At 39.7% G+C, this 19,899-nt stretch overlaps 1 protein-coding gene across 1 annotated transcript in view; it reads left to right on the top strand.

Moving 5' to 3' along the window:
• Nucleotides 1–19,899, top strand: part of KNDC1 (kinase non-catalytic C-lobe domain containing 1) — a 125,906-nt gene that overhangs the window by 36,453 nt on the left and 69,554 nt on the right. The window contains exons 6-9 of the mRNA XM_032773339.2: nucleotides 259–1,274; nucleotides 9,006–9,120; nucleotides 18,324–18,395; nucleotides 18,493–18,554. Coding sequence (XP_032629230.1) covers nucleotides 259–1,274; nucleotides 9,006–9,120; nucleotides 18,324–18,395; nucleotides 18,493–18,554 — 1,265 coding nt within the window. The remainder of the gene's footprint in view (nucleotides 1–258; nucleotides 1,275–9,005; nucleotides 9,121–18,323; nucleotides 18,396–18,492; nucleotides 18,555–19,899) is intronic.

Here is a 19,899-nt window from a genome sequence, read left to right as displayed (position 1 = left end):
TCTCTTTTATTAAGAAAAAGCTAAACATTCAGTGACAATAATAAACTTACACTGAACAATTTTCCATTATGATTTATGATGACTCTCTCTAAAATTTTGTCCTTTCTGATAAAAATGACATGCTCAGAGAATCTTGTTTCTATAATGTACTTTAAAATGTATTATGAGGGCACAAAACTGCAAAGCATAAAAGAAAAGTCTTAGAAAAGATGAACAATTTAAACACTTTTTAATGTGAACATTTGTTTTTGCATCTAGACAACTGTGATAACATGTGGAAGGGAAAAATGTGCCAGACAAGTGTGGGATTTAAATTATATACAAATGAAAAAAACAACATAGAAGGTGATTCCTCTACAATGGAAGACATGACAACAAGCTATCACAGAGACTCTTCTATAGCCAATGTGGCCTTAAATGCAAGAGAATGTGGTTTAAAGGAAATGCAAATTGATCTGAATAATGAAAGATCTCAACATTCACAACTTGCAACTGAGGTTAGAAAAAGCAAAGAGGAGGACAAGCATGTAATATATAATGAAAGATTTGCTAACATTGTTTTGGAGCCAAAACCATTTACTAATGACAGAGAGAGAGATGTTTTTAAGAAAAGTTGTTTGAGAAAAATGAAAACTTTTCCAAAGCTACCGCTTGAAGTTACAGACACAAGTAATGTTTTCACATCTCTATCAAACGGTGGACTACTGGCTTGTAAAAAACAATCACTAACATATGAATCAGTACCTCTAGACAATAATCAGGGTGCTGCTTCAGAGGGAAAATGTAGTCCATTCAATGTTAATAATCCACCAGGAATAAAACCAAAGAATTACCAGGTCTCTGATCTTCAGTTAGATGCATCTTGTGTGTGTACGCAGGTCTCTGGCATGTATCTAGAGGAATATATGCCATCCTTTAGTGGTAAAAAGAAAGCTGCTCTTTTATGTAATCATATAGAAGAATCTTCCCATGCTACCTCCAAAACTCGACATACCACTAATACATTAAAAAACCCAGATCAATCTTCTGCTGCAGCAGAAGTGGTAAACAACTATATGGCACTGGAGGACTCTACCGAAACTTCTCAAGGATCAAGTGACAATTGTTTAGCACATTTTAATAAGATGGCTTCAGTGTTTTCAACAAAAACCAATATGAATGGATATGGGTCAAGCCTAATTAGTTCTCCAGAATTTCTTACTGGTGTGATGAGTACAAACAATAATGAAAATCACTATGGAAGCAGAGAATCAGAAGTCAAAAGTAATGAGCAGGTAGTAAAAACAAAATCTTCATTATATAGTTGCTGTAGTCATTTATGTGGAGAGGAAATGACTTGAATACCATGTGTTATCCATGTTTTTCCCCATATTAACATAGCTATATAGAGTAGAACCTCACTAATCTGCATGCTTTAAAATTCACATGGATTTTGTCTGTCTCCTTTTCTCACCAAAGGTTTATAAGTAAGGCCTGAAGTAAGGTGTCTTGATTGCTAAGCCTTCATCATTTTAACATTTTTTCAGGCTGTACTTGTGTATGCTAGTATATTACAAAGTGGCAGCATATAATTTAAATTAAACTCCATTTGTTGGGATAAAGCACAAAGTGTATTTTGATGGATTTTCATTGGGTGTTTGTTTTGGGGTGGGGGGAGGGTGGTTTTTAGGAGATTCATATGTTTTGCTAACTCACAAAATTCACTAAATTGTAGTGGACCTTCCAGGCATTAATGAGAATTAGAGTACGTGGGTGAGCTCCTGGCTTTGTTGAAATCTCTGACAAATATGTCATTGACTTCAGTAGGGCCAAGATTTCACTCCTTCTTTATCTTTTAAAGCCAGAAATATATTTAAGTTTATTTCAGAATTGTATAAAAATTCTCCTATTCATCTTTTATTCTAAAAGGCCCTTCTTTTTATGTGCTACGTTACATTTCATAATATGCATGTGTTATATGTGTACATTGACCAAAAATGTTTTGCTTCTATGAACAGCCAAATAAAAGAGGAGGGAGAGGAAGAGTTGATTCCATCAATGTACTCTACTAGACAGTTGGGGCAACGTTGCCTCCTTCCCCTCAAAGTTCTCAGGGTGGACAAGTTTGATCTCTGACTAGATGGCTTTCTCTTGTGTCACACTTTAACAATCATGAGCAATCCATGGAATAGGAGAATTTGTGAATACCTACTCTGGTTGTTTAAGCTTCTCAAGTTATGCTGTGACTTGTACAGAGTGAGGATCATGAATATTCAGTTCTCATGCTTGATTTGCATAATTTTGCCTAGGCTCTTTTTTTATTATTATTATAAATAAAATTCTTCTCTAAAGGAAAGACTGATCAGCCTGCCTTCTGTAACAGAGTGTCTGCTGCATATCCGGTCTCAACTCTGAGGTGTCTACCCCCTCAGCGTGAATAATAGCAAATAACAAACAGATATCTAACTGAAGAGGTAGGCTCCTGAATTATCAAAAAGGAATTCCATGTTGGAGATTTTATACCCTCACTCCCACCCCCACCCCCACATTGTTCCTGCCTATCAAGATCACAGTGCAAGCTCCATAGAGTTCACTTTGCAGGGAATTCTTCTGACTATAAACACAGTGTCCCCTGTGTTTTATTCAAACCCCGTGAATTTTCATATTCTTGGACTCTTGGATAAGGTATGTTTGTTGCTGGTAATTTATTTCAGTTTCTTCTGATCTTCTGTTATCACCCATTTATTCTACATACTCTTTAGGGGATGGAGAAGGTCAGATCTTTTTTTCCATGATGAAGTGATTATCAGTTCCTCTGAGTTTCCATGTGCCTACTTTATTTCATAGTCACATTTGTGTGTGTGAGAGAATGTATAGCCTGCTCATTCTGGACACAGATTTAATAAGTGTTTATTACTTTTCACCTCCTCTCTTCTGGGTGATGAGTAGAATCCTTCCCCCCTTGAATTCAGTGACAAAATGCTCATTAACTCTCATAGGGTAAGGATTTCACCCTGGATGTTGCTCTAGTTATTCTAATCCTCAAAGGGTAGTAAATATGATCTGAGCAGACATGACAGACACCAAGCTTGTGACAAAGGCGGCCACGGATCATAGAGACGTACTGTAAGTAGAAGGAAGGGTTCTGTTGACTCAGGTTCTCAACTTCCTGTCTTAGTGAACAGTCCTGCGTAAAACTTCAGTTAAATGCACGAACAGTTAATGCTGAAGAGACCCTGTTAAAATCCAGAAGCTCTCCTAGGTCTTTGTCTAACATAGGATCTAGAAGAAATTTTACTATTTAAAGAGAGGGCCATTTAAACCTACCAAATTATTTCTCATCAAGTTCTAGGTTTTTTTACAAAAAAGATGTTGACAAAGGCGTTGCCATATGTTCTCTAAGACATTGTGGCACTGCTCTGGTGACCGTTAAAGTGAGCCATTGACAACAACCTCTGTCCAAGCAGTTCCTTTAAGTTCTAGAGTTAAGCTGCCTTCTTAAGCAGATGTTTTCCCACCTACAAACTAAACACAGAGTTGAGGGCTCTTTGTAAATCCTCCTTTTGAAGGAAGTTCTTTTAAAGCTTCTAGCAACTGTCTTTTTGTTTCTAACAGCAAACGATTTTTCTCCTCCAGTTTCTGGCACATGGTAGCCTTTGCACCTACAGGCTCTCCTCCCCATTTTAAAAACTCTATTCTTACAGAGTAGCCTGAAGTTCTGTGACATCCTTTTTGCACATGTGCCACACCTGATTTCCCCAGTGTCAGAATTCTTATGTCCTTTTTCCAGCGGGGCCAAAAGAAACTTCCAGGTTTCTATATAACATTTTTGTCTTGGTATTGAACACAAAATTTGAGTCAAAGTTTTTTTCATTTACTGCAAGGGAACAAGGAGGGTGTGACTCCAGTAAGAATGTACTTTGCCAGTTTTTCCCTTGAATAGGTAATGCTTATGTAAACAGATCTGCAAAGCTACTATATACCAGGCATTATATAATAGATACGCATATGTTTCCAAATGCAATTTTCAACAGAACTGTTCTAGCATCTCCAAGTATTCTCTAATTAGAATGAATGTTATATAAGTCCCATCTAGTTAGTGATTAACCTTGTCCACTCTGGAGAAGAGACAGGTTTTTTTTTTATTACTTGTCAATAGTATTTTTCCAGAGGACAACATCTGTCTGTCTAATACCCTAACTCTGCTTCCTTTGTGCTTTACAGCCAATTGGTGGTACTAAAGATGCTCATTTGCTATTGTCCTGCTTCTCCAATGTATCTTGTCAGGGCACTTAGTGATAGCTTGCTGTTCCATAAATAAACATTTATCACTTCAAGGTTGAGTGGGGATCCTTTATTTCTCTAATCAATTTCATTCCAATCAGGTGTGTCTCATATCTGTGCTTTTAAATATTTTTTTCTACAAATATTATGGCTTTCACACCAGACAGCCACTAACAGACACCTGGAGGTAGACTGTTTTGGTGCTCAAACATCTGTATTCTGTTGGTCAGTCATATCTAATCAAGTGTGACAGAAGTGAAAACCCACCTAGGTAGAGAATGACATTGACCATTGGTGAAATATCATTTACAGGTAAGAAAAATTGTGTATTCCCAGAATGGTGTTAGCTAAGAGAGGGCTAATGTGTTATTTATTGCCTCATTATAGCTGTTTATAAGATGCCAGCGTATGCTCGCATAATATATTACTATTCTTGGCCTAAAAGCCAGGCATAGTTCAGATATTTAGTATTCCCAGATGTTTGGGTATATAAAACTGGTATCAACAGTGAATTATAAGAATATTACTAAACATTTTTACTTTAGTCCTTTTACCAACATCATCCTCCTTAGTAGCCAGAAAGGATATATAATACATACTAAAGAATTTTTACATTAAAGTGAAAGTCATTAATGCCTACTATATATATATTAATCTATAATATATAGTAAAAGCTGTTTTATCCGGCATTTCACCAACTGGAAAGCTCTCTAAACCAGCATTTCTGATCTTCATTGAAATGCTGGTTTATAGTCTGGTTGGCGCAAGGCCAACAGGGGGGTTGGGGCACGGGAATGGGTGTGGACTGTGGGCTCTGGGATGGAGTTTGTGTGCAGGAGGAGGCCTGGGATACAGGAGGAGGTGCCGGATCTGGGGGCTACTCACCTCGGGCAGCTTCCTGCAAGTGGCAACCTGTCCCGGCTGCTCCTAGGCAGAGGCGTGGCAGGTGGCTCTGTGCACTCTTCCTCTGCCCTGAGTGCTGGCTGCACAGGTTCCATTGGCTGGGAACTGCAGGCAATGGAAATTGCGGGGGCATAGTCAGTGTGCAGAGCTGCCTGCCCTGCCTCTGTCTGGGAGCAGACGGAACAGGTCGCTGCTTGTGGGGAGCTGCCAGAAGTGAATGCCCCCTGGATTTGGCACCTTAAACCTCCTCCTGCGCCCCAACTCACTGCCCCGAGCTCCCACCCACATCCAAACTCTCTCCCAGAGCCTGTGTTCCGCGCTCCCCCTCCCACACCCAAACTCCCTCCCCTTAGTTAACCAGCATTTTTTACTTAGCGGCACCCTCCCTTCCCCCAACATGCTGGATAAAACAACTTCTACTATACCTTCATATTTCTCATCAAAGCTACTCTGATTAAGAAAATGTTTTCTTAAAAATTGAGCTCTTAAACCATTTCTAATATGAAAAGGATACATTTCCAAAAAATTGATACAATTTGAGAATTTCAGAAATAAATAGAGAAAATGAGGATTTTGCACAGACTTATGCATATAAGTATATTGCTATTGTGCAGTACTAAAGAAGTAGGAATGTTGGATAAAGTTGATATCAACAGCCTAGAGGATTCAAAACTTCTGAAACTTGCATTGCTGGAAGTCTCTAGTGCTATTTCTGAAAAACTTAAATAGGCTTTTAAACTTTTTTTAAAATGTCCTGCTGAATTCAGTGGAACATAAGCATGCCCATAAAGTTAAATATATGCTTAAATTATTTGGGGAATTGGGGCCTTAAGTAAAAAAGTTGTCTCATAGCCATAACTAAGGAAAGCAACACTGCTTACCAAGTAAACTTCATTTAATTGGACTTGGTGCAATTATTTTGCTTAAACAAGAGTATTGAGTATTTAAGAATTTGCACAAGGAGTAGGGCGAATAAAGCCCTGATAGTGGACTCTGGAGGGGCCTTCCTTTTCTTTCCTGTTTTCCCCTCTCTCCATAATGACAACATTTGGGCATTGCTTACCATCTGGAATAAAAGTAATCTTTGTCTAGCAATATCTGGACAAACAGCCACCCAGAAGAAGTAATAGCAATATAGGTAGAAACCAAGGTAACCTCATTATGGAACTACAGGATCCTCTATAGCCAGTGAAACTAATACTTCTAAATGACTATAGTACTTATTTCATCCCTCTTTCCAAAACTGAAATCCAGGACACTTGCCAGGGAAGTGTCACTCAAAAGAATACCAGTTAAATAAAATTAAGTAATCTGTAACTTGCCTGCATCTTTTCTTTTCTTTCCCCATCCCTCCCACTTCTATTTTTTTCTTATTCTCCCCTTGTGCTTATCTGATTCACTCAGTCACAGATAATGGCGGTATTTCTCTTGTCTAGTATTTACTTTGTTACATCCTTGTCTTTGCGGCCTTTCTCTGAAACAGCATTTCCATTCCTATGATTCTTCTCACCTCTTCATCCGTTCTGTTGTCCATCATTGCTTGCACACACTCTCCTGTGGTAAGCCTTTCCCCTTTGCTACCCTTCTTAAATTCTGTCAACTTTCCTGCTCCAGTCAATGTTCCTTTCTTTCCTTCCTCTCTCTCCTTCTCCTTGCATGTAATGAGAAAATACAGGATGTCTCTTTCTGCTCCCCTACTACCTTGTGTTTCATATTTACTCCCCACATCACTGGGGCCTTAAGGGTGGATGCTATTGCTGCAGATGAACATGGGGGACTGGGCCATCTTCTTCCTCCTTCCCTTGCCAGCTATTCATTAGCTCCTCGCTGTGGTCAGAAGCACCTGATATGTGGAGCAGAGAAAGCAGTCAGGTGAACAAAAGGAGAGGAGGTAGCATCAGCTTTCTGTGCAGATCTTTGAGTTCCTCTAGGGGCAGCAGACTGCAAGTATCAGTGAGGAAGGTTTTCTCTCTGCCCTAGCAGCTGTTCTGATGTAGAACAGAGTAGCATGGCCTCAGAGGGAAATGTGGGGAAGTTGGCATCACAGTATTTGTTGACTTGAAAGACTCTCAGACCATGCATCACTCCCAGACTGTCTGAGAGTTTCTCCAACTCTGGCAGTTTTATCCCATGGCTGAATTTGAAATGTTAACACCTGTTTTCATTTGAAAGCCTCTCTCCAGGAGGAGGTCATAGGCACAGCTCAGAGACTTGTCAGAAGTATCATTGTATGAAGAGGGTAACAAAAAAGGTAGCCAAAAGGGACATCAAAAATCCTTCATACCAAATGTTGACCACTTTTCAAGTGAGGGTCCTGTAGCTCAGTTAGTGTCCTGTTTTTGCTGTCTGGTAAACTTTGAGAAGTTGGCTCCTTTTAAAAATTATTTTTAAAGAGTCATGTTTTTATGCAACTGACTTCTCTTAACTATTTAAATAGCTTTCATCAGCTTTTTTTTTTTTAAACAAGATCAAGAAACAGAATTGTGGATGAGCTCTTGAGCTCTGTGTCAGGCTCAAGAATACTGGTGATGGCAAAATATGAAAATGAAACTTAATCTGATCAGGTTGGATGACATTTACCTGTAGTGAAGTTAGCTATGCTTTTTTTATGCAACATGCTGCACGCGATGTTTGGTAGAGAGAATCTAACACAAGGAAATGTATGTTAAGAGCAGACTACAAAAACATAGCACTTTAAAAAGTTATTGTTGACTGTACATCTTAACAGTTAATACAAAGTTTATACAGTTCACTTTTTAAAGGGATATTTAAAAGGCATTAGGCCAAAGTATTTACCTACCTTGATGGCTACCTTATGGTGAAAGTCAGTGTACCTGCAGGATTCCAGGTATGAATATAATATGGCTTCTTCCCCCAAGACTACTGATCCTTGGTCTGATGAGAATGTTGTTTTTAGCATCCGTAACTTGCATCAAACTGTTGTGACTGAAAGTAATAAACCTCTGTTATAGTTATGAAACTCCAAAGCAAATATTCATAAATTAAAGCGTAGGAAGTACCAACCCCTATGAAGAACAGTAAATATTCTCTTGCATTTGTACAATAGCACTTCATTATACTAGGGTGATGGTCTAGTGTAAACATCTAGCTTGATAAACAAGCTACAACTTTTAGTGATACAACATGTCACTCGTGTAAATTAAATTGTCAACAATTATTAAAAACAAAATAATGTTTTTACTTCAAAATAATTCTGACATTTCTGTTGTCGATGTTGTGTAACTTGTTTCACAGAGGTACAAGAACTTTGATGCAATCTTTAAGGTAAGATCTATAATGCTGCTGTCAAGATAGATCAGGATTTCTGCTCTTTGTAGGCTGGGCAATAGAGCCCTTGATGGAACTATTCTTTAATCCCACTCCTGCTATTATACCACCGGTCTTGTGGGACCCACAGGATTCCAGTCCTGCTGCAGGGCTCTACACTAGTCTCATGCAGGGCTCTGCTAGGCAATGTCCCTTTGAATTATTTCTGTCATGCTGCAAAGAATCTTTGTATTGTCATAAGCAAAAAGATTTCAAACAGATCAGCTCTCCAGAGATACTTTTTTCCCCTTTCTGTGAAAGCTAATTTGAATTACAATTTTTTCTGTGTATTTCAGAAGTTTAGAATTAATTCATCTGGTTGTTGTGCAAAGATTTTTCTATGAGAAGTAACCAGTGACATTTATTAACGCTAACTGGAATAAAATGCCTAAGCCCAATGCCTTTTAAACGTATTCATTTAGTTTAAGGTACTTTTTATCAAAACATCAGTAGATATTTTATTTTTGGAAATGTATTGTCTCATAACTTTTTTTCTTTGATTTTATTTTCAGGGAGTCTCTCTGAAACGTCTTTTGTCTTGGTATGGTAAGCCACTGAAAGACTATGAACTCTGGGCATTATGTCATGAATGCTTATTTACTCTACAGACTTGCATAGATTATCCAGGTAGTGCCTTCATGACTTCTAAATACTCTATATGTATATTCACTTGCATAGATTATTGTTGAATATATATCAGGATTTTTCACTGCATATACCTATTTAAATGTTTCTTCTGCAACTCAAATGAAACCTAAAAATTTAAAATACTATGATTAACTTCAGTTATAGAGACACTGATTGAAAATTTTTAGTACACTTGGAGTTAAGTTTCATGCATTTCATGGGAAGACTATATCTCTTTTTTACTGAACTTTTGGTATGTCTGAGGAAGTGTATAAAGTAAAGAGATTAATTTCCCTGGATGAGAGTCTGTGCTGTACCTTTAACAAGCCCATGGGGACCCCTGTAAGTTCCAGCAGCCTATAGGATTTCATAGTGTTCAGGATCTACACAGAACTGTGTGCTGAGGCCGTTCCCCCAACCATGTCCCCATACCCGAGGATTTGACACGGGCGGGGGGAATCTTTCCAAAGCTGGAACTTGAGCATTTAAGGCCCCTTTTTACTGCTGTGCCCTCTAGCATAAAGAGCTGAGGTGGGAGGTGAGGATTTCATGTGTGTCGTGAATTTTAGTAGGAATCTGGAACATGTTTGGTCCAGCTTACGCTAATGATAAACCTGAAGAAGCTCTAATATAAAGAGAGCTGTTTTTGGTTTGGTTTGGTTTGGTTTGGTTTGGTTTTTGCTTTCTGTTTGTTTAAAAATTCTGCCTAAGGATATTGGTTAAATCAGTAGCAAATGAATATAAACAAATCACTATGAAAATACAATAATTCATAGCATTTTTTAGGATTATGTTGATTCAGCCATTTTAATCTTTTTATAGTATATAATATTACAAAGAAAATTAGCTATAGAAGTAGATTTTTGTGCACTTTAAGCTATGTTGCTCTTAAACTTTAACCTGTGCTGCTCTATGTGATTTCAGAACCATGGTGCATATCCCTAATGTTTGGAAAGACTCCAAATTACTGCATATAATGAGCTAGATTCTAATTTAATATGCCCAACAAACCTCTGCTAGTGTGCATATACATGTATCCAGAGCAGCTGAGTTTCAACATACTGATGCAATCTGAGATCTGAACTTCGTCTAGCATTTGAAAATTAAAAACTGCTTAAATAAATATTAAGGTTGTGACACAAACAGTAAATGGGAGGATATCCTTTCTAGCATCTTCATTTTGGGTCTTCTGCCTTTCAGCGTGAAACTTTTGAGCTGAATATTGTTCACTTTAGAACCGTTCCGATAAGGCTGTGTGTGTGTGTGTGTGTGTGTGTGTGTGTGTGTATATGTATATATATATATATATATATATACACACACCTCTACCCCGATATAACGCTGTCCTTTGGAGCCAAAAAATCTTACTGCGTTATTGGTGAAACCGTGTTATATTGAACTTGCTTTGATCCGTCAGAGTATGCAGCCCCGCCCCCCCGGAGCACTGCTTTAGCGCATTATATCTGAATTTGTATTATATTGGGTCGCGTTATACAGGGTAGAAGTGTATAGGTACACATTATAAAACAGTTTTAGGTTTCATTTGCTACTTAGTGAAAAACTCTTTATCTTATTGACTTTTTTTGAATACCCTCTCCCCAGCACAATCTTAAGATTCATTTTTACCCATTCTTGAGTCTGATTCATTTTTACCCATTCTTGAGTCTTTTTTTTTTTTTTTTTTAAATATGTGTATTTTTTAACCTACTTTGTCTTAATTATGGCAGTGAAAGACTGATAAAGTGAGGAATGATGGCTGTTTAAATGGCAATAGGAATCTGTCTGGCTTGATTAACTGTTCATTTCCAGACTTTTTAAAAAACAAGTGTCTGTAATTAAATTCATTTTAACCAAAGCTTGCTTTTTTTCCTTTTCACATTTGGAAATGTGTTTTAAGTACAAGATCACATTTCAAATTAAGCTTATCAGATGTATGCCAGACAGTACATGAAATCATTATGTGAAAAACTATATAGTAAATAGTACTTGCACATTATACTCCATTTTGGTATTAGTATGTCAAATGAGGGAGTTAGGTATATTAGATTTCTATATATATTATATGCCCCCTCCTCAGGTAATCTATTTTGATGTTAACCTGCCTGACTGCCAGAAGTTCAAAAGAGACCGTTGAGGGAGAAACTGCAGAAATGAAACAATGACAGAGATAAGAGCTCTTTGATGAAACGATGGATGGACTTTTAATGGGGATGAAACTACCTGACTTTCTCCATCCAGGCTAGAATGGTTTACTGTTCCCAAGGGTGAAGCCTGAGATAAAAGTGTATCTAAGGCCATGTCTACACTACCATTTCTGTCACTCAGGAGTGTGGAAAAAACACTCCTTTGAGCGACCTAAGTATCGCATCGGTGGCACTGTGCACAGCACTGTGTCGGCGGGAGAGAGCTCCCGCTGACATAGCTACCACCACTTGTTGGAAGTGATTTAATTATGTCAATGGGAGAGCTCTCTCCCATCAGCACAGAGCGACTACGCAAGCGATCTTACAGCGATGCAGCTGCATCAGTCCAGCTGTGCTGCTCTAAGGTCTCTCGTGTAGACAGAGCCTAAATCTCAAAGATTTTAGAAAAGGGAGGTGTTTTGGATAGCTAGAGGAGACGCCAAGGGTGTCAGTGGAAGCTGACAGATTGATAGACATGCAGGTGCTGTGAGCAAGCCAGGCTGTTTTCTACCTGCCAGGAATGGAGTTAGCTGGGCTGAGGGGAATTTACAGTGGTTAATACCCGTGCGTGTTGGCCTCTTGTTGTTTTTATTCTTTTCTCTATCTGTTTTGTACCTTTGATGAAAGAATAAATAAAGCTTTGTTTTCAGGACATTGTTTGTGTCACTGTACACATCACAGGCTTCTGAAGGGAAACTCTTACAGTTGCCAAAACAGAGTTGGGGCTGTGTCAACACAGTGGAGAACTAGCAGGGCTGCAGCCAGAGATCCAATCTGAGTGGTTGGTCTGCGTGGTTCTATCCAAAGTGAGGTGCAGGAAGCCAGACTTGTCATCTAAGTGTACACTTGAGAGGCACAGTTTGCCCTGTAGCCATGACAGTTAAATAGAAGAAGAATAAACTTTTTGTTAGCATGTATAGGCCCACCTAAATTTGCAGCTTCGGCCTGGTCTATACTACACGTTTAAACCGAATTTATCAGCGTTAAACTGATTTAACCCTGCACCTGTCTACACAATGAGACCCTTTATATCGATATAAAGGGCTCTTTAAACCGGTTTCTGTACTTCTCCCCGACGAGAGGAGTAGCGCTGAAATCGGTATTGCCATGTCGGATTAGGGTTAGTGGTGTGCGCAATCGCGGTTGTATTGGCCTCAGGCGGTACCACAGTCACCTTTGTGACTGTTTTCTCTGGAGCAATCTGAACTCGATCACGCGCAGTAGACGGAAAAGTCCCACGAACTTTTGAATTTCATTTCTGTTGGCGCATGGAGCTCTGATGGCCGGGTGGTGATGCCAGCCAAATCTAAAAAGAGCTCAGGCATGGACCGTCGAATACTGGATCTGACTCGGTATGGGGAACAAATCTATTCTATTCAGCAGGCTCTGTACGAAACGAAATGACAAAGCATTTGAAAAATCTCAAGGCTGATAGACAAAGAGCAGATAACACATGTGTGTGACAAGCGTAAATGGAAAGCCAAAGAATCAATGAACGTCATGGAGGGAGGAGGAGTACTGAGCTCAGCTATCCCACAGTCCTGCAGTCTCGAAAGCATTTGCATTCTTGCGTGAGCTCCCAATGCTGTAGGGTTCAAACACTTTGTCCGGGTGGTTCAGTGTATTCTATCAATTTTCCCCCCTTCTCCCCTGTGAAAAAAGGGAAAAAAATTTTTCTCTGACTTTTTTCAATGTCACGTATGTTCGCTGCATGCTGCTGGTAGACGCGGTGCTGCAGCAGAACAGCAGCATCCTCTTCCGTCCCTGTGGCAGATGGGTACAATATGAGCTATCCATCGTATTATCAGCCCATGAGTGCTCCTGGTCTGCCTCGTAGGTCACTGGGCACTGTGGTAAAAATAGGAATGCTCCTCCGTCATTCCCGGAACGATGTACAGAACAGTGTAACCATCATTCACATAGCAACTGAGGGCTGAGCCCATCAGCCCCCCTTTCATGTCTAAGAAAGATTCTGTAATGCCTGGACTATCATGCAGCTGGAGCTTCCTCCACCCTATTTCTCTCACTACAAAGTCAGGTTTCTTATTTCCTCATTCCTTTTTCATCACACAAATGGGGGGACACTGCAATGGTAGCCCAAGAGGATTGGGGGAGGAGGGAAGCAATGAGTGGGGTTGTTGCAGGGGCACCCCCTATAATGGCATGCAGCTCATCATTTCTGCAGGATCTGACACAGAGCGGCTGTGCTCTCTGGTTCTCTGGTACACTGGTTCTCTAGTACACTTGTCCCATATTCTAGGCAGGACTGACTCTATTTTTAGATAAAACATAAAGGAGGAAATGACCCGGGGAGTCATTCCCATTTTTGTCTTTGCGCCCCCGGCCGACCTCAGCGAAGGTCAGCCAGGAGCACCCATGACAGCAGCAGACAGTACAAAACGACTGATAATCGTCATCTCATCGCCAATTTACAATGGCATGGCAGGCGGTACAATAGGGATGGTAACCGTCTCTGCTACCTTGCAAAGGCAAATGAATGCTGGTGTGTAGCACTGCAGTACCGCCTCTGTCAGCAGCATCCAGTACACATACGATGACAGTGACAAAAGGCAAAACGGGCTCCATAGTTGCCATGCTATGCCGTCTGCCAGGGCAATCCAGGGAAAAAGGGCGCGAAATGATTGTCTGCTGTTGCTTTCATGGAGGAAGGATTGAGTGACTACATTTACCCAGAATCACCCACGACACTGTTTTTGCACCATCATGCATTGGGATCGCAACCCAGAATTCCAATGGGCGGGGGAGACTGCGAGAACTATAGGATAGCTACGGGATAGCTACCCACAGTGCAACGCTCCAGAATTCAACGCTAGCCTCGGTACATGGATGCACACTGCCGAATTATTGTGCTTTGTGTGGCCGTGTGTACTCAACTTTATACAATCTGTTTTACAAAACCGGTTTATGTAAAATCGGAATAATCCTGTAGTGTAGACATACCCTTAGTTGCTTAACTGACTTAGTCCTGAAGTGCAGTGGAAGAAAACTGTGTTGCTGGTTGAAAATAAATGCTAGGTCATGGGTGTTCGCAATTATTAAAATACATATCTTAGAACTTGCCATGTAAATAGCCTAAGGCCATGATCCCCAAGGTACTTCACAGTTGTAGACTCCCATTGACTGCATTGGAGACTTGCAGGGGGGTGGGGTTGCCCACACAGCAACTGGCAGGATTGGGTCCAGAGTTAATAAAAAGATGTACCTCTGGACCACTGTGATAAAATAAATAGCATATGTGTAAAGTACTATATGTGGTTGTGACAAAGTATTAAAGTCTCTGTTGTAATTCAGACAAGGAAAGAGTGAATTTGCACATGCAGCTGGAAAAGGGCATTATCAGCCTGAAAATCACATTTCCATATGAAAATGTTGAACCAGTAACCCTTAAGGCTACTATAACTGAAAAAAATTACACCAAAAAGTTAGTGTGTTTTTCCTCTGTAGCTTCATTTGTTTACTTTGACAGCACATTCAGTATAATCGACTTCACTGGTTTTTTGGTCAGTTTCACTTCTTGTCTCTTGCATGAGAGTGATTATATCACTTACATACTCATCTAGGGCAGCTTGTATGGCTCTTCCTGTAGTCCTGCAAGAAGGTGTTTAGCACCAGAGCAGAAGTCAATCTGAAACAAAAGAGACTACAGGCAGCTGTGTTCATAGGGAGCGAGAGCAACAGTGAACTGAGTTTGTTTGATAGAGACCTTCTTGAGTTTATCGAAAAGACTGTTCTAAACGTGTGATTCTGCTGTGTTACTAATACAGTAAAAGTTGTGTTTTCTGGCACTTTATAAACAGGAAAACTCTAGAAACTGGCATTTCAGGGTACTAGATCTGGGTGGCGCTCACCTTGGTGGCTCCGCACAAGCAGCAACATGTCCCTGCCACTCCTAGGCAGAGGCATGGGCAGGCAGCTTTGCATACTGCCTCTGCCCCAGGTACCACCTCCGCAGTTCCTATAGGCTGCGGTCCCTGGTCAATGGGAGCTGCACAATCAGTGGGCAGGACAGGGCAGTGCACAAAGCCACCTGGCTGTGCCTCTGCCTAGGAGCAGCAGGGACATGTTGCCGCTTGCAGGTAGCTGCCCCAGGTCAGCGCTGCCTGGATCTGGCACCCCAAAACCTCTCTGCACCCCAGCCTCCTGCCCCGAGCCCCTTCCTGCATCCAAACTCCCTCCCTGAGCCCCCTTAGTTATCTGGAATTTTTGCCTAGCCGGCAACCCCCATTCCTCCAATATGCTGGATAGCATGTCTTTTACTGTACTTAATATATAGATAGATATAAAGTTAATGACACACTGTATACAGCATATTCCTGTTATAAAATTGATTTTTAATTATTTTTTTGAAAATCAGTATCCCTTTTAATTTTAATGCTTCCTGCCTTTCCCAATGCTGTCTTATGTGTAGGCTGCCCTTCTTGAGCATATTTATAAAGACATCTTTTCCTCCTTCTGAATCATTCTCAAACCTACTTTCCAAATAATTAGCTAAATAAGAATTTTTGAGGTAGCTCAAGTGCATTTAAAACACCCTCTAAATTTATGCATTTTGAACCTGACCCTTCACTGGATTCTAGTACTATGGATCCCTACATGCACACTTTATTGGGATCCCTACATGCACACTTTATAAAGTCCCTTTATTGGGACTTTGATTATTTCCTATCCTCTTATCCTTTATATATTGCTTCTGGGCTTTTGCCCAGATCTTATGATTGGATACATGCAGGAAGATCCTTCCACTCTTGCAGTGAGGCTCCAGGGTTGCCGTGCATGGATCCAGTTGGAGGTTCAGGGCTTTAAAATCTAGACTCGTTGGGGCAAGGACAACATCTTATTTGTTTGTAAAGCACCTAACACAATGAGGTCCTAGTCCTGATGGTGCTTCTGGGCACTGCCTCAGTTGATATAATAAGTAATGTCCCCCACATCCCCACTCCAGGAAAGCATCCCTCTTCAGGACAGTACGAAAGAATGTGATTTATATCTTATTGAAGACAATGGGACTTAAGCATGTACTTACAGTTAGGCACAGTTTAAGTGCTCTTCTGAATTGTGACCAATAACTTTTAATTTCCTCTCTGTTCTGTCTTAACCTGCTGTTCATGGATTTGTTGTTAACTAAAGAAGGACTTTTTCACCATTTTCTCAGAACATATTCAAACTTCTCTCTTTTTTTTAGAATTTATATAATGTAAAATTATTACTCTAATACTTTTTTCATAGGAAAAGGGTTTATTTGATGCTTGCCCACTGAGAAAGAACCACATTAATCAGATGGCTTATTATATCAAAGCACATTAAGTCAGTCTGTGCTTTTAAGATATGTAATGGAGAGAGAGTCTTACTCATCTGTTTTGCATGGTTGAATTTTTATAAAATGATCCTACATTCTTAATGTTAAATACAGGAAAATTAGTTTCTTGAGATTTCACCTCAGTTAAAATATTTATACAACTCAAGTATTTTCTTAAACAGAGTAGGGCTGAGGGTCTGAGCCAGCAAATGCTAATGCAAGTGAGGATCATCTTCAGTGAGCCTACTTAGGTAAGTAAAGCTACTTGTGCACAAGTGTTTGCAGGATTGGGCTCTAAATCTTAAAATTCCCAGAGGACTCCTGCATCTGGCTTGCTGCCAAACATGTCAAGGTGTCACCCCCACTCTGAACTTTAGAGTACAGATATGGGGACTGCATGAGATAACCCCTTAGCTTATTTACCAGCTTTTATCTAGTAGCTGCCACCACCAAATAGTTTAAACAAACGTTTATGGGAGAATTATTTGGTAACTCTGTCTTCCACCCAAATATTTCCCCAGTCTTTATCCCCCTTTTCCTGGCAGGGTTGAGACTGATTCACCTCCCACCAATTCCTGGTGAGCCCAGATCCAAAATACCCTTGGATTTTAAAACAAGGAAAAATAAATTAGATTCTTAAAAGAAGACTTTTAGTTAAAGAAAAAGGGTGAAAGGAATACCTCTGTGAGATTAGTATGCAAGCTACTCTCACAGACAACAGATTCAAAACACAGAGGATGTTCCTCTGGGCAAAACCTTAGTTACAGAAAGAAACTCAATTTGATTCTCCCTGTATGCAAAAACAAAATCACAAAAGAAAATAAACATAATCTAATACATTCCGTCTCTAAACACTTACTTACTACTTTTAAGAAATGTTAGATGGTTGATTCCTGGATTCTTCACTCCAGCACAAATCTTTTCTGAACAGACAAAAGACTGATTTCCCTCCTCCCTCTTTGAAAACATCTTGTCCTTGCATTGGTTCCTCTGGCCAGGTGTCAGCTTCTTAACCCTTTACAGGTAAAAGAGGAATTAACCCTTAATTGTACGTTTATGACACATGCCTTCAATTCCTTTCCAGATAATGGCCCTTCTAGCTCTGTGTTCTGTCTCCTTGACGATATTGCCTCTGCAGTTATGGTCAGCAGTCCCAGTTAATTTCACTTTAGAGGGACCTTAGTTGAGCATTTGTTACATTTAATCTCCATGGTATTGTCACTTCAAGGTTTGGGAGAAAAAAATTCTCTTAGGTTAGTAATTTCATACCTTCATGTTTACCTTGTGAGGAGACTAGGGCAGATCCAGCCAGAGCTGCTGCTTTTGTTCTCATCTGACATCACTCTTCTGCACTACATGAAAAAAGACGTTACATAAAGTATTGTGACGTTGTTACGAAGTCCTTTCTATTCCTAAAGGTCCAACTTTGTCTTTCTTGCTTGTTTTTATTCTGCAGTAATAGGACATCTTTACCTGCAGGTCTGGGTAATTTTATCTTCTTACTTTTTATTAGCCAGTTTGTGTCTCAACTTTAGTTTTTATTTAACTGTATCACACACAAACTTAATCGGGTACATGATTCATGAGACTGTTAATATTAAATATTTTTCAAACAAATTCAGTCATAATTATTCATGTTAGAATTCATTCTTCAAAGGATGCACTTTGGTATAGCTATGATTCTCTTGTGACCTATTTTGCAGTGTTTTTATGTTTGGACTGTGTGCTGATTGACTGCGATGGAAATGTTCTCTTTGCTGCTCCAAAAGATGAAGGTAAAATAGTAATAAAAGCAATGTTTCCTCCTTGTTGTGGAAGTGAGGAAAGCAAATATGTTACCTCTTTGGTTTTGGTTTCTCTTCTCTTTTTCAGGATGTTATGATACGTTTTATCTGGCTCCTGAAATTGAAGAAATGGATTTTGTTGCTGAGAAGGTAAAGTCATATGATTTGAGGCATGTCTGTGAGTCTCTTACATGTGAGTAGTTATTCATTTTATTTGGGGGGGGGGAAAGACTGCTGCATACTTCTGCTGTTCAGTGAAGCTTAAGGCGGAAGCTAAATATTTTCAAGATTCAATGAGTACATCTATCATCCATCAAATGTTTGATGTTGCTCTCATGAATAAATAAATAGTTGCTTCTTATGAAGCACTTCTCATTTTTCCCAAGTATTGAAGTGTGAACCCAAAAATCTATTTTCAAAAGCACTTTCATAAAGTTTGATTTCTTTTAATCCATTTACAATGGAAATGGCACTGGAGGCTACAGCATTCTGAATTATTCATTTGATGCAGAAACAAGCACTTCAAAGCTTGGGCTTCAGCCTAGAGTCTCTATGCGAGTAATCTACCGGGAGAACTATGCTGGTATAATTATACTGCTCTTGTTACACTGGTATAACTCTGCGTATGGACATTTACTCTAGAATAAGTGTACAGGTGGGGAGTTATATCAGTACAACGACAGTAGTATGATTATACCAGTATAGTTCTGCTGATAAATTTCTCCATGTAAAGAAGTCCTAAGGAACTCTCACCCCAAAGATGATGATAGTAATGAAGAGCACTATGAGTGCTACTTATTATCTTCATAATAGTTGGAAACAACTAAGTACTGTATTTTCTGAGAGATTGGTCATCATCTTGTGTCCTTGCACCACAATCATAAGTTCATCCAATGTTGGGCACAATATTTGGCTTGGTCTGTAGCCCTGGCGAGATCTTTGATGGTGTGCAGTTCCTCTAGGAGCCTGCAGACGAATAGATGTTCCATGGTTTATTTTTCTCTTCAGTCACATGTTTTCTGGGTTACTGGATAGCCTCACTTCCTCATATTGACTTTTGGCCCACCAGTTCTTGTTTGGATGCTTTGATAAACAAAATGGGGGGATAGCTCCCTTTGATGGACACACAGCCAGCCAGTTAGCTGTAAAATTCCTCTTGGTAGCTGTTCTTTACTTGCTTTACCTGTAAAGGGTTAAAAAGTCCCCCAGGTAAAGGGGGGGAAAGAGTGGACACCTGACCAAAAAGAGCCAATGGGAAGATAGGACTTTTTAAAATGGGGAAGGAAACTTTCCCTTTGTCTGTTGTTCTCTGGGCTGAAGGGACAGAGCAGCCATGCTATAAGCAGCTTTAAGCCAGGTATGATCATAAATCATTAGATTATGCCTAGAACTACTTATCTGAACTCTAAATATGTAAGTAGATCAGAATGTTTAGCTAAACATGATCAGGTTTATGTCTGTTTATTTTTTAAGGCTTGTAGATCTCCCCTGTGCT

The sequence above is a fragment of the Chelonoidis abingdonii genome, chromosome 15 (genome assembly GCF_003597395.2).
Source record: "Chelonoidis abingdonii isolate Lonesome George chromosome 15, CheloAbing_2.0, whole genome shotgun sequence".
In the NCBI taxonomy this organism is placed as follows: domain Eukaryota; kingdom Metazoa; phylum Chordata; order Testudines; family Testudinidae; genus Chelonoidis; species Chelonoidis abingdonii.
This window is presented reverse-complemented; position numbering and strand designations above follow the sequence as displayed.